At 39.4% G+C, this 14,370-nt stretch overlaps 1 protein-coding gene across 6 annotated transcripts in view; it reads left to right on the top strand.

Annotated features, from left to right (window-relative positions):
• LOC123868383 (tyrosine-protein phosphatase Lar) overlaps positions 1 to 14,370 on the top strand; it is a 586,441-nt gene that overhangs the window by 562,484 nt on the left and 9,587 nt on the right. For 4 of the 6 annotated variants that reach the window (XM_045910880.1, XM_045910879.1, XM_045910878.1 and 1 more), the window contains 10 exons: positions 1,353 to 1,453; positions 2,099 to 2,161; positions 2,484 to 2,613; positions 3,196 to 3,346; positions 4,490 to 4,626; positions 6,609 to 6,905; positions 10,382 to 10,521; positions 10,597 to 10,799; positions 11,040 to 14,169; positions 14,246 to 14,356. In XM_045910880.1, coding sequence (XP_045766836.1) covers positions 1,353 to 1,453; positions 2,099 to 2,161; positions 2,484 to 2,613; positions 3,196 to 3,346; positions 4,490 to 4,626; positions 6,609 to 6,905; positions 10,382 to 10,521; positions 10,597 to 10,799; positions 11,040 to 14,169; positions 14,246 to 14,356 — 4,463 coding nt within the window. The remainder of the gene's footprint in view (positions 1 to 1,352; positions 1,454 to 2,098; positions 2,162 to 2,483; positions 2,614 to 3,195; positions 3,347 to 4,489; positions 4,627 to 6,608; positions 6,906 to 10,381; positions 10,522 to 10,596; positions 10,800 to 11,039; positions 14,170 to 14,245; positions 14,357 to 14,370) is intronic. The other 2 variants (XM_045910882.1, XM_045910883.1) reach the window with 1 other exon arrangement.

The raw sequence follows: 14,370 nt of genomic DNA, 5'->3' as shown, positions 1-14,370 counted from the left end.
CCAATTTCAGTGACGTAAATAAATATTAAATTTGACTTGTCCCGCTTTAAATTACCGCGGTGTCACAAGACAGACAATAAAAATGGCGACTGATGAGATGGTAATGAAAACGTCGCTACAGGCAAATAAAATTGTTTCCACTGCTTCTTTCTCTCTTCGGAATTTTCTTTGCGTTTCAAATAAAGGAAAGTTCTTGAGCCAGGCAGCGACCCGATCTCAACAAGATTATAGCGTTTTAATATTACACCGCCCCTCAAGTTTTATTGTTTCGTTCTCACTCAGTAATATAAACATCGAAGACACCGCGACATCACTCCATCTCATCAAGTGATGCCCCGTTTGTTGGGTCCCGGGCTGATTGTAAATACTTTAAAGTAACACAGATGACCGTTTTTCGTCCGATACTGATTTTTATCCGAGAACGGCTGGTTTTAAGACCAAAATCTAGATTAAACAAGCTTATTACCAGCAATGGTGTCTGATTTTACGCTAACTTGATGTCCACTATATTGTACGTTAGCAATTGACCACGTATTTTGACGAAGAGATGGATAGAACTATTTACCTCTTCGTCAAAATTCAGATATAGACGGCGAGGATTGGATTTTTCGATTTTTCGTAGGGTGTATTTTTAGTGACTTGTCTGCGCTGCGTATCTGACCTGTTTTTCATTATTGCTGACTTTTGTTTAACCGGGTATTGATATAATGGGGTCTATTATAAGAAAGCCTAATATTATAGTGGCATTCCTCAACTTTTACTCTTTAATTCTAAAGTACATATTATCAAAAACACGACGGGGATCCATCCCGTTTTTCATATCGCGGGGCCGATTACAAATACTGCTTTGAAGATGTTTGTATTTCGTTATCATCCCATTTTGCGTTGTCATTGTGTTTTCTTTGTGAAGGCATTTAATTAAGATAGAATGGACCCCGACTTAATTCGATATTACGCTGGTTCGAGCGTTATTATGATTATTATGAGCTATGACGGTATTTTAAATTCAGACTCAAGTACTGGAAAAAAGGAAGGAAAGGTTATATTATTTGTTCTGCCCCATCTGTCATGTAGACAATAAATAATGACATATACCAAAATAGAACACTGTTTCTTTTTTATGAATTATTTATTTTAAAAATAATTTACCGATAAGCGCTACGATGTAATTCAGAGCATCTTAATTACAATAACAGAAAATAGTTTTATCATTTACATGATTTCGTATAAATCTTCTTGACGTATTTAATGACGTCACTTCTAATAACAGCTAGTTTATAATATTATTCATGGTTTATTTTTAATAAGTGATAATCGTTAGAACATTACTAATAGTTTCTTTTCCGTTACAGAACCCGGTTCAGCGCCTAGAAACGTTCAAGTTCGCCCATTAAGTTCCAGTACCATGGTGATTCAATGGGATGAACCAGAAACGCCGAATGGGCAAGTCACGGTAAGTACAACATGATAACAAATCTCTTCAGTATGTTATTAACCTACGAGTATCAACTATATAATCCATACATATTTTCAGACTTTAAATCTTTAATTTTCTTAAATATTAGATAGATAGAATTATTAGATTAGATAAATGTTTTTGATTACTACACAAATAAGATAAAAATTACCATCAAAAGAAAAACTAAACAAATGTAAAAAACGTGCAAAGGCTACGTTATCGCTTTAAGGGATCTCCTCCAGGTAACCTTATACCTTATAACAATTTTTTTTACGAGGGAAACGGCGGAAAGCGCAACAATTTAAAAAAAATTGCACAAAACAAACACACTAATAATACACAAACGACAATTCAAAAGAACTTGTAAAAGTCTAATTGAATAAAAATATTTTGAATTTTGAATTTTTGAATTTCGAAACATCATAACTACAAAAGAATCGTTTGAGTATATTTAAGTATTTCCATAGTTATATAGCAGAAATATTATATTCCATATTAATAATAGAGCTACGTAAAAAACTTTGAATTACAAATATACAGCTGAATTTATAAAGGGAAATGTTCTATATCTTTTAGGTAATTATCACGCATTTAGCATAAGTTTTTAAAATCAACAAATGAATTAAATATTTGTTTCAGGGCTACAAAATCTACTATACGTCGGATCCATCTCAGTCATTGCAATCGTGGCATTCTCAAATGGTAAGTCTATGCCCTTAACATCTCTTAATAAGACAAGTATAATTCATGATAATATCCTACCGACTGCGCCGCTTACTTCGTCTGCTACGTTATCTTGAACCAAGATTTGGCTAGGTCAAAGTATATCCTAATATTTTTATTTAAGGTGAGGATCTGATAAATTATATCTTTTAAAACTTGAAGGATTGATGACGGAATACTTCAACTCCCTAAATTTTTCTCGTCCAGTGTAATATTTTAATAAACAGTAGGCATAACCATTATACCATGTACATGCAACGAATTGGGGTTGGTTTTTTTAATTCCATTGTATTTCTAACAGATGGACAACAACCACCTAACTACCATCAGCGAGTTGACGCCGCACACGGTGTATACGATACGAGTGCAAGCATTCACCTCAGTGGGTCCCGGGCCTATATCCGCGCCCGTGCAAGTCAAAACACAACAAGGTACAGTTGAAAGCATAGAGTCACTTTTACTCAAACTTTACTTGGAGTTTAATTATATTTTGCCTAAGTTCATTGGTTGGGCTACTAATCGATTGTCATATAATCGCTAATTTCTTCCATCCATCCATCCATCAGCCTGTATGCGTCCACTGCTGGACATAGGCCTTTCCAAGAGCTAATTTCTTACTTTAAAGAAACCATAATATTTTTTTTTTGCATACAATGTTATTAAAACAATATACCAGTCTTAACAAAACATTCATTACATATGTTCAAAAATCTTATTCATGTTAGTTTCAAGCGTGACCCGAGATTTGCTTTCAGTTTCTTTTTGTGATTTTTCTATTCTCGAGTTAACTATACTATTTTAGTGCCAAAAAGATGAATACACTGACCACTTTATTATGCTAGATCATACCTCTTTACTTCTTTTATTTTACAATCACTAAAAGTAATACAAAATGCAATATGGGCCCTTGTTCCCATTTTTTTTGCTACTATTTCTAGTAATCTGATATGTCAGATGAAAGGCAATTTTTGACGTGAAAATTTCCCTTTCTCATATTATTGTATAACGATTAGGTGTACCGTCACAACCATCAAACCTAGTGGCAGTGGAAGCAGGAGAGACGTCTGTTACGCTCAACTGGAGGAGACCCGCGCACGCTGGCGACAACATAGTATCTTACGAGTTGTACTGGAATGACACTTATGCTAAGGAGCACCACAGAAAGTAAGTTTGAAATATCGACTCAATTTTTTTTATCATTGAAAACAATCGCCATTGTATAAAAATGTGATAAATTGTCGCTGCCGTACGCTCCGATTATATAACATAACATGTTATATAACATTCCCTACTAACATGTTTCTCGGTTTTATAGCCTATTTTATTCATAAAACAACGCAGTTTATAGTAAGTAGCCTGTGGTTTCATGTTATATAACAATGAAATAAATGTGTTATACAACAAAAAAATTAAAAGATGTTATAGGACGAGTTTTAATAAATCAAGGTGTTTCCAAATTGTGGGATTACGAGAATGTACTTATATCATATCTTTTCTGTGTACTTACTGCAATGAGCTGTTAATAAAAAATATATACTTTTTTTTATCTGTGGCATTTAAGTAAGTATTTAGGTAGGTAGGTAGGTAGGTCTGGAGAAATGTTTTTCTTTATCACATTTAGAGAGAGATACCCTCACATAACAATTTTTGAAATAAAGTGATTTTGAAGTTCTTTTACCAAACAGCTCTAGCTATTGTTTTTTTGTACATCTACTTCGAAACTCATTGGGAATTTACGTAGAATATTTAAAAGTTATTTGGAGGTTTTCTCGATAAGATAACAATGATCAATTGATAAGATAAACTTTTCAAGAGTATAAACGGCGAAAGTAAATACAAGATTTAAATAAACGAAAAACTTTGCATTCAGTTAAGAAAACACGGATGTAATTTTTTACCTAAGTTTATTTATTTGATTTTATTTTACCTCCTTTACCTTAGGCGCAACGCACATTTGCAGAGATAAGTGAATCCGGAGTACAGCATCTTTAATGATAATAACTTCTCAAACCAAGCTTTATTTTCTTTGGCATAGATGCGGTGGCATACAAATAATATTATATCAGAGTACCTACATAAAGCTAAGTTTAGATAGGTACCTAGTTAGTTATCATACAAACTCAACTCCACTCCACCTTACTCCACTCCATCCCATTCCATTTCAACTCATTCTACTGCAGACCTCTCCCTCTACTGTTGCTCTGGCACTCCATGTCATTCCACTCCACCTCATTTCACTCCATTCCACCCCACTCCACTGGTTGCTCTGGCTCAAACTTTTACTTACCCAATTTTCTTTTTACATAGGCGGATACCAATAACAGAATCGTACACCCTCAACGGCCTATACCCAAACACGCTGTACTACATCTGGCTGGCAGCGAGGTCTCAACGCGGCGAAGGAGCCACCACGCCACCGATCGCCGTGCGCACCAAGCAATACGGTATGTCGCTCACACCGACACCATGAGTGTGGCGTGAGTGTGTGCACGTTTGGAACGGACTTTATGTGTACGCTTACGATACACGAGGAATAGTAACAAACAGTTAACAATTAGTTAAAAATAACCCGACTTTTTACTTTAAATTGTAAACATTACAATAAAACTTAAAGCTAGCCTTATCTAATTAGGTACTATAGTAATCATACCCGCGTGGAATGGTGTCAAGAATACTGACTGCATTCCCGCGCTGGACAGCCAGGCTGATCCGTTGCGAAAAAAATGAGCCAGCAGTTCTGCTTTATCTCGTCTTCTCATCTTCTTTGGTTGTTCTTGTTCCTTATGTAACATTATACCTAACTAACTTCGACTGAGAACACTCCATGACACCGATGATTTGTCGCCTGTTTAGTGCCTTAATGGATCGGCAACCTGCACCAGCGAGCCCCACGAACTAAACCTTTGGCTCGCTGGCTCGCCAACAGATCACCTACTTCACAGAAAAGTTGTCCTACATCTACTCTACCTCTACTCCAAACGAATGCCATTTTTTCATCTAGCATCAACACGGATTTTTGCTGAAAATGCGCCAACCTTGTGAGAATTTACCTTGCTCAAAGACTTGATTGCTCAGCACCAAGAATTAAATGTTTTAATATGAGTATCTATGAATTCAACCATGTACCTACTCGTATATGTAACCTCTGACTCGGTATGCTATTTGGCATTGTTGTTGTTAGCATAATGAGGTATTATTTAATAAATCAATAAAATAACACGTCTGGCCGCTGACATAAATCCGCGATCGAGATAGCCTGCCCAGTGCCACTTCAGCTTGCAGAATCGTTTGGACAGTGTCGTAAACATTGGTTCTCCTACAGATTTCCTTCTCGTTTTAGAGATCTCTCAAAGTTTGTAAGCTTACGAGCTGTACTGCGCGATAATTCGCAAGGATTTCTGGTTTACGAAATACCAATTTCATAACAATTTCACTGCGTATAATGCGAGATGTTTTCTGATCCCACACACGTCAGAAAAGACTCTGCTGTCCTTGGGGAATTTCAGAAAAGCTATTACCAAAGAGATCGCAGCCTTGAAAATCTCGTAGATTGATAGTAGTTTTAACCTTCAGTGATTATCTAGTTTTGTTAGGTTTTCCTGTACCAACAAACCAGCAATCTTCTTTTGCGTTCACGATAGCTACATACTTGTATCGTAACATAATTCTGTAGTAAAGTCCGTTCCGAACCGCATCAAGAAATAGTGCGAAAGTAAAGTATGAACCGATTGTGGGTTTTCCAGGTAATTCCTACTGTAATATTTCACATAAGAGCACCTGCCCGGCACGCTGCCAGTAATATACAGCACAAGCACCAAGTTTTATATCACGATAATATGTGTTTTGTAATCGTAAATTCGTCTGACACGGCAACGTGCACTCATCGACACTAACTAATAATTAATTTGAAGCGAACAAACTCACGATCGATGCGTGCACCGTGCCAGTATCACTAGTAGCTTTATGTCGTTCGTATGTTTTGTATCCGACAAGGCATCGCCTCGAGGGACAATTTTTTTTTTTTATTTTTTTAAACAACTGCAGCGTCACGAACAACATCGAACTTTCCGGACGTTTAATCCATCCGGACGGATAAACGAGCAAAATCCGCTCTGCGAAAAATCGCGCACACCGAAAATGCTGTTCGTGCCGTCATAGAACATAATGATCACAATTTTCTTCCGACAGGAGAAAGTGTGACGGATGACACGTAGAGACGTATGGGCGAGCGGATCCTACACACCACACATTGCATGCTGGATTTTTTTTAACGAAGATTTTATATTATAACTTTTCATTTCTGGGCACATTTACATTTCGTTAACACTAGCATTCAGTGATTGCATCGGTCAGGTCGCATTTCGGGTGCTGAGACTCGGTGGGGACCGGGTTGCCGGGTTTTGTCTTACATGTTGAGCTTGTTTAGTTCCCGGAGCGCCACCTATGAATGTGACTGCGGCTGCGATTTCGCCGACGGCTATTCGAGTGTCGTGGCAGCCGCCGCCCGCTGAACGGGCGAACGGAAGGATCGCCTACTACAAACTGCTTTGCGTGGAAAGTGGGAGGGGGGACTCGGAAGCTACCGTGGTGAAGCTGAACCAGACGAGCTTCGTGCTGGACGAGCTGAGGCGGTGGACCGAATACCGCATCTGGGTACTGGCCGGCACCAGTGTGGGCGACGGCCCTGCCTCCTACCCAGTCACCGTTCGCACGCACGAAGACGGTACGTTTCCTGCCACGGTACATCATTCACTAACCACGAAAACATACTCAATTTTATGGGAAATAATATCAATCATTTCACATTTAGTGAAATAAGTAAAAACCTATTACATCATCGAAATATGCTGCTCACTTCATTAAAAACTTCACATTAATAATAATAATAATAATATGTTTTCGATAAAATTGAGTTGATAAAACCATCCTTCATAATATAAAAATAACATTAAATTATTCTGTGCATTCACATTGCAATGAAACGTCCGAGGGATTGATATTGATTTTTAAAAAGTTATAATATTCAGTAGCAAAAGATATCAACGAAAGCTGGAGGCGACTCGAGATCTCAATCCTTTGACGCTTCATTTGTGTCTTTTGTCATTGATATCATAATATATTTCTTGTTTTACTAAAACCAATGTTATGTTAAGGCTCTGGATCGCTACTGGAGGGTGGTAAAATGGAAACTACAAAATCATTTAACACCTATCTTGAATATTAATCTTGATGTCAATTGATATTTAATTATGAATGATTTTGTAGTTGAATCAGTATCGGCAGAATGGGGATAATTTAGCGAGTTAATGAATATACGCGAACACTCACAAGCAATTTCATACCTTAAAATAGTCCCAAATTATTTCCGTTCTCGCCGATTCTCGCCGAAATAATTTTGATATGCAAATGTTTGTTCGTTCTGAATTGGTGGTGGGACCATTATATAATAAATCACTTTGCTTAGTTAATGAATAAGATCGTATTTGAATTCCTGAATAGATATTACTACCAAGGATACTAATGTAATTTTTTCTTTTGTTTCTTTCTCATGAGCATATAGCAGGATTCTAATGAAGGAGGTTAATTCTCGTAACCAATGTTAATATGCTTGCCGATGAACTCTAATGTATGAACACTTACAGTCGTTTGGTTTCACTCTATTTCGCCCGATGCGGCATAGATTGATATTTCCACTCACTTGACACATGTAATGATTTGATCTGATGGCGCATCGCACCGATGCGTCGTCGGTTGGTTCGCTAAAGATGGCACTCACTGAAATGCAAACTTTTATTGCACCTGGTATAGTGTCGACGGCACCGTTATATTGATTTGACGCACAGTTGTTGAGTATTTAGCCATATATACACAATTTTGCATGCTTTCTTTAACGACACAGCACTATTTTTCGTTCGATTAATTTCACTGGGCACCTGATAGGTTTGTCTTGCGGAACACAGATTGCGAGAGATATTTTGAAATTTGTGTGATGTAAGAATAGCACTTTTAGGAGCACTCAGCACAACTAGCGACGACACAAGGTGAGAGAGCGAGTGCGTGGCACAAGATACGGCCGTTGGACCTGCTGAGATACGAGAGACCACGAACGATGTACAAGTCCTTCAGTAGACCAGAGGCATAGATAACGTCGGCGTCTAAAGCATACATTTGCGTTCTTAATTGATCTCATGCAATTCAAAGGCTCAGTCAAATTTTATCTCATCCCTTTTTGCGTATTTCTCTAGGTCTACCGATTCGATACGGCTTTTACGTTGCTAAGTTGGAAACAGTCAGGCTCTGTTTCTGAGCGGGTCCTCGGCCAATAAGCCCAACACGCACTACGGCCCGAGCGCCGCATTTGAATACCAATACCGTCCCACACGACACGCGCGCATGCTACTATACTACTCACAACTATTCTCTACTCACTATACTATCCCACTTTACTCTTAGCAGAAAGGCAGCGGATTAAACTAACGATGATCCTGAAGATCTATCCTGAAGTGTTGAACCACTCGAAAAAGAATCCGAAGGATCAGATCCGCCACGCTCTTGCCTTAAATCCCAACTGCTCAGCTCGGTCTAGACTACGCGCTATTTCTACTTCCTTCCCTCTATCTCTCTATTCTGTCTCACTCTAAAGCTACAACTTCTCGCCAGTAGACTTCTCTCTTCCTCTATCTTCTGTATACTCTATCGAACTATCGTCGTGCATGAACACTAGAATATATTGTGACATACAAAATACGCATAACGTACGCTATTGCCGTTGACGAGGAACGAACGGAAACAAGGGAACGCTAAGACAGTTCGGCTTCAGATCCTGTTAATAAATCTAATTTTATACTGAACAGTTCTTTGAAGATATACCCACAGCCAACGGACAATGACACTGACACCTTCACAAACATCACTGTGGATACCAACACTGGGGACACACACAAGCAGCAGACGGCGCTCAGAGAAAACAAGACAACACTGATGAAGCACACACACATAGACCGGCGCCGTCGCCTTAATCAATACATGTGCGTGTGAGTGAACCGCCTAACGCCAAGGGACATCAAAAAATTATCTACGTGCCTGCCTTCTACTGCTCACTAGAATGTAAATTAAACATTACTCTTAATACGATGCTATTGCAATAGTATTCGTAGTAAGCCCGTATTCGAGACACATTTCACCTCATGCTAAATAAATTGTGAGCAGAAAAGGGCAATGCACGCTACCGTAGTCGGCGTCTAAGTCCCAAGCGGCTTAACCAGAATACGCCTCCTAAAAAGAGCTCAAAATACACGAGGAAGTGAAATAAGAATACCCCTATTTGCCGACAAGCGTTCTACTCGTAATCTCTCACTTAGTAGTTCCGTTCGCCCTGCAATGTTCGCACAATTTGTCTTAAATGTATTTGAATGCGTTTTCTCTTTTTTCTCTCGTCACTGACTTTGTATGGGCCGCTGGTAACCCGTACAGCTCTGAAGAGTGAGTATAATTTACTATAGTGCTTGTATTTATGTGCGTTTGTGCTTGTGCCTAAGCTTTCTGTAGTTTGTTCTTCCTAGCACAATATATTAAAAACCTTTTTAAAACAAACTGCAAGTGATGTTCTCCAAGACGCATGTTTTTGTGTCTCGATTTGATTAATCTGTTTAAGATTTGGTGTGCCCTTCTAATAATATGTTACATCAGATCTTTTCGCTGAATGTGAACCCTTGCAGAATGTGATAACAGATAACTATGTCTAGATATAGTAACGCTGCTTTGGATAACTACTATAGATGACTTACTAAATGTTAACTCTATGTAATGCTTGACGATTTTAGTTGATCTTAACCATGTGGATTGGAAGGTAATGGATTTTAATTGGTTATGGTGATGTGAAAGGGCGTACAAGTAAAGATGATTCAGTGTGTGTTGGTATTCAAATGCCCGATCGAGATGCTGAGCGGCGACTGTCGCGACCGAAATACTCTATCAGCATATCCGACGGGACTGCCGACCGCACTTCTTGAATATTTTTTCGATAACTTTCCGCAACGCTTACCGATAAGCCGTCGAAGCTTTTTTCCAATTTAGCCCCTAAATACTTTAGCTTAAGGTAGTTTTTAGTACGCTCCCTTAGATGCTGATAGGGCATTTAGGTCTGTGCAACGGTAGGTCAGGCTCAGATATCCTGAAGTTTTCTCTGTGTGCCCACAGTGCCAGGAGAGCCGCAAGATGTGAAGGTTAACGCGATCAACTCGACGTCGATCCATGTCACGTGGAAGCCGCCGCAGGAGAAAGAGAAAAATGGCATTATTAGAGGATATCATGTCCACGTTCAAGAACTTAGGGAAGAGGTAAATAATATTTCTGTTGTACATTTGAATTTTCTATTGCAATTTTTCCTCAACGCTAAATTGTTCTTTTAACAGGGAAAGGGTCTTCTCAATGACCCAATGCGCTTTAACGTAATGGATGACACAACTCTGGAGTTAAACATATCTGGCTTGCAACCGGATACTCGGTATAGTGTGCAAGTAGCGGCTCTCACTAGAAAAGGTGACGGTGATCGCAGCGCGCCCGTAACTGTCAAAACTCCTGGTGGAGTTCCAAACCGACCGACTGTTAATTTAAAGTGAGTATAAATAAGACAATCTTTGAAATGAGGTTCATTTCTTCTTCTAGTGCCATATTTTATCGGAGGTTGGCATCCATTAAGGCTAATTGGCCTTTGTTCACTGCTGAACTAAACAGTAAATTAAGAAGTAAGATTTGTAAGACGAGCATGTTGGACCATAGGTGAAAGTTTTTAAGTCAAGAAGAGACAAGAATGTAATTTTTTTTTGTGTAAAACTAAAGAAATTATTTGTTTCAGAATTTTGGAACGTGACCCAATAGTATCGATTGAAATAGAATGGGCAAAACCAGCTCAAACCTACGGTGATCTTTTAGGATACAGATTGAGATACGGCATCAAGGATCAACCACTTGAAGAAGTTAATTTTGCCGGAACCAAAGTTACCTCGCATAGGATTAATGATTTAGAAAGAGGAGTGCAATATGAGTTTAGAGTAGCTGGAAGGAATCAGATTGGGATCGGTCAAGAAACTATCAAGTATTGGCTAACGCCAGAAGGCGCTCCGAAAGGACCTCCGAGTAACGTTACCTATCATTTCCAAACTCCAGACGTTATTAGCGTTACGTGGGAACCACCAATCAGAGCAGACAGAAGTGGCCAAATAAAAAAGTATGACGTCCAATTTTATAAGCGAGGAGACCAATCATCTCTGATTGAGAAAACTACTGAGCACACAAAAGCAGTATTTACCGGCTTAGAAGAAGACGCCCATTATGTGTTCAAAGTCAGGGCTTACACGGACCAAGGTGCCGGCCCGTATAGTAAGGATATCATGGCTCATACTGAAAGGGACATCGGTAGAGCGCCCATGTCAGTCAAAGCCGTTGCAACGTCAGAATCAAGTGTGGAAGTATGGTGGGAGCCTGTTCCGTCGAGAAAGAAAATAATCGGTTATGTTATATTTTTCACTATGACTCCTGTTGAAGATTTAGATGAATGGCAGCAAAAAACTGTTCATGTAACACATTCTGCTGATTTGGAAAACCTGGAAAAGTTCGCCGAATACGCTATAGCAGTTGCGGCAAAGACTGCTGATGGTTTAGGAAGGCTATCGGAAAAAGTTACTGTTAAAGTCAAGCCCGAAGAAGTGCCTTTACATCTTAGAGCTCAAGATGTATCCACCCATTCTATGACACTATCGTGGTCTCCCCCGTTACGTTTGAATCCAGATAGCTATAAGATTTCGTATAATGCAATAAAAGAATTTGTTGATTCCTTAGGAATGACTCAAACTCAAGAGATTCCAAAAAGAGATATTGTTGTTAAACATGATATAACTTCGTATTCAATTAACGATTTATCGCCATTTACTACGTACAATGTGAATATAAGTGCCATACCTAATGATAAGTCATATAGACCGCCTACCACGATAACGGTGACTACTCAAATGGCCGCACCTAAACCGATGGTTAAACCAGACTTTTACGGTGTTGTCGACAATGAAATACTAGTAATCCTACCTCAAGCCTCTGAAGAATACGGACCCATATCACATTATTATTTAGTTGTTGTACCAGATGATAAAGCACATAACCATAAAAACCCAGATCAGTTCCTAACCGAAGATTTAATCAAAAATAATGCTCGGACAGATGACGAGAATGCACCGTATATAGCTGCCAAGTTTTTGCAAAGAAATATTCTTTATACCTTCCATCTTGGCAATGACGAAATGTACGAAGGTTTTCTAAATAGAAAGTTAAATCTAAATAAGAAATACAGAGTTTTTGTGAGAGCCGTCGTGGATACTCCTCAAAAGCATTTATATACATCTAGTCCATTCTCAGAATATTTATCGCTAGATATGCGAGAAGCTCCACCAGGTGAAGAACCGAGGAGACCTGATCCCAAAGATATTAATGGCGATCCTGAAATTAGAATAGAGGAGAACAGAAAAGAGGCTGGAATGGTATGGGTTATTGGTCCAATAATAGCAGCGTTGATGCTATCGTTATGTTTAGTATTGTTATTCATTGTTAAAAGAAGAAGACAACCCTGTAAAACTCCCGATCAAGCGGCTGTTACGCGACCTTTAATGTCTGCAGATATTGGATTTGGTGCGCCTTCCGATCCAGTTGAAATGAGGCGATTAAACTTCCAAACACCAGCTATGATCTCTCATCCACCGATCCCAATATCAGAACTATCTGAACATATTGATAGGCTAAAAGCTAATGACAACCTAAAATTCTCTCAGGAGTATGAGAGTATAGAACCTGGTCAACAATTCACATGGGATCACTCTAACATGGAAGTTAATAAGCCTAAGAACCGCTACGCCAATGTTATTGCATACGACCACAGTCGCGTCATTCTGCAACCAATTGACGGAATTCTTGGAAGCGATTACATTAATGCCAACTATTGTGATGGTTACCGTAAACATAATGCATACGTCGCCACTCAAGGGCCACTTCAAGAAACTTTTGCTGATTTTTGGCGCATGTGCTGGGAACTGAGAACCTCTACCATAGTGATGATGACAAAGTTGGAAGAGAGGACGAGAATTAAGTGCGATCAATACTGGCCAAGCCGAGGTAGCGAGTCGTATGGTATGATGACGGTTACCATCGCAGAAGTTCAAGAACTTGCCACTTATTGTATTAGAACATTCCAAGTGACTAGAAACGGGGGAGCTGAGCGTCGAGAAATCAAGCAACTTCAGTTCACTGCGTGGCCCGATCACGGGGTACCCGATCATCCAGCTCCTTTCTTACAATTTCTACGTCGTGTTCGTGCTTTGAACCCTCCTGACGCCGGTCCTTTAGTCGTGCACTGCTCTGCTGGAGTCGGGCGTACGGGATGCTTTATTGTTATCGATTCTATGCTCGAAAGAGCCAGACACGAACGCACTGTAGATATTTACGGCCACGTGACCTGTTTACGAGCCCAACGAAACTACATGGTGCAAACCGAAGACCAGTACATATTTATCCATGATGCCTTACTCGAAGCTGTTATTTGCGGAGACACCGAAGTGCCGGCTCGTAATTTGCATTCGCACATTCAGAAGCTGATGCGAATCGATACGATTGAGAATATAACCGGAATGGAATTGGAATTTAAAAAGCTCGCTAATATGAAAGCCGATTCTAGCCGATTTGTGTCCGCAAGCTTGCCGTGCAATAAACATAAGAACAGACTGGTGCACATCTTGCCATACGAGTCTACCCGAGTCTGCTTGACTCCAAGGGATGGCTCTGATTATATCAATGCGTCGTTCGTTGATGGATACAGATATAGGGCCGCCTACATTGCCACTCAAGGCCCCTTGCCTGATACGACAGATGATTTCTGGCGAATGCTTTGGGAGCACAATTCGACCATCATCGTTATGCTTACTAAATTGAAAGAGATGGGCAGAGTAAGTTGCTGTTACTTCTTTAATTTTGATACTTGACTTTTATGAACATGTTTTTTTAAATTACTGTCTATTGCAGGAAAAATGTCACCAATATTGGCCTTCGGACCGCTCTGTTCGATACCAGTGCTTTGTCGTTGACCCTATCGCTGAGTACAATATGCCACAGTACATCTTGAGAGAATTCAAGGTAATTTACCTAAT

The sequence above is a fragment of the Maniola jurtina genome, chromosome 9 (genome assembly GCF_905333055.1).
Source record: "Maniola jurtina chromosome 9, ilManJurt1.1, whole genome shotgun sequence".
Classification (NCBI taxonomy): Eukaryota; Metazoa; Arthropoda; class Insecta; order Lepidoptera; family Nymphalidae; genus Maniola; species Maniola jurtina.
This window is presented reverse-complemented; position numbering and strand designations above follow the sequence as displayed.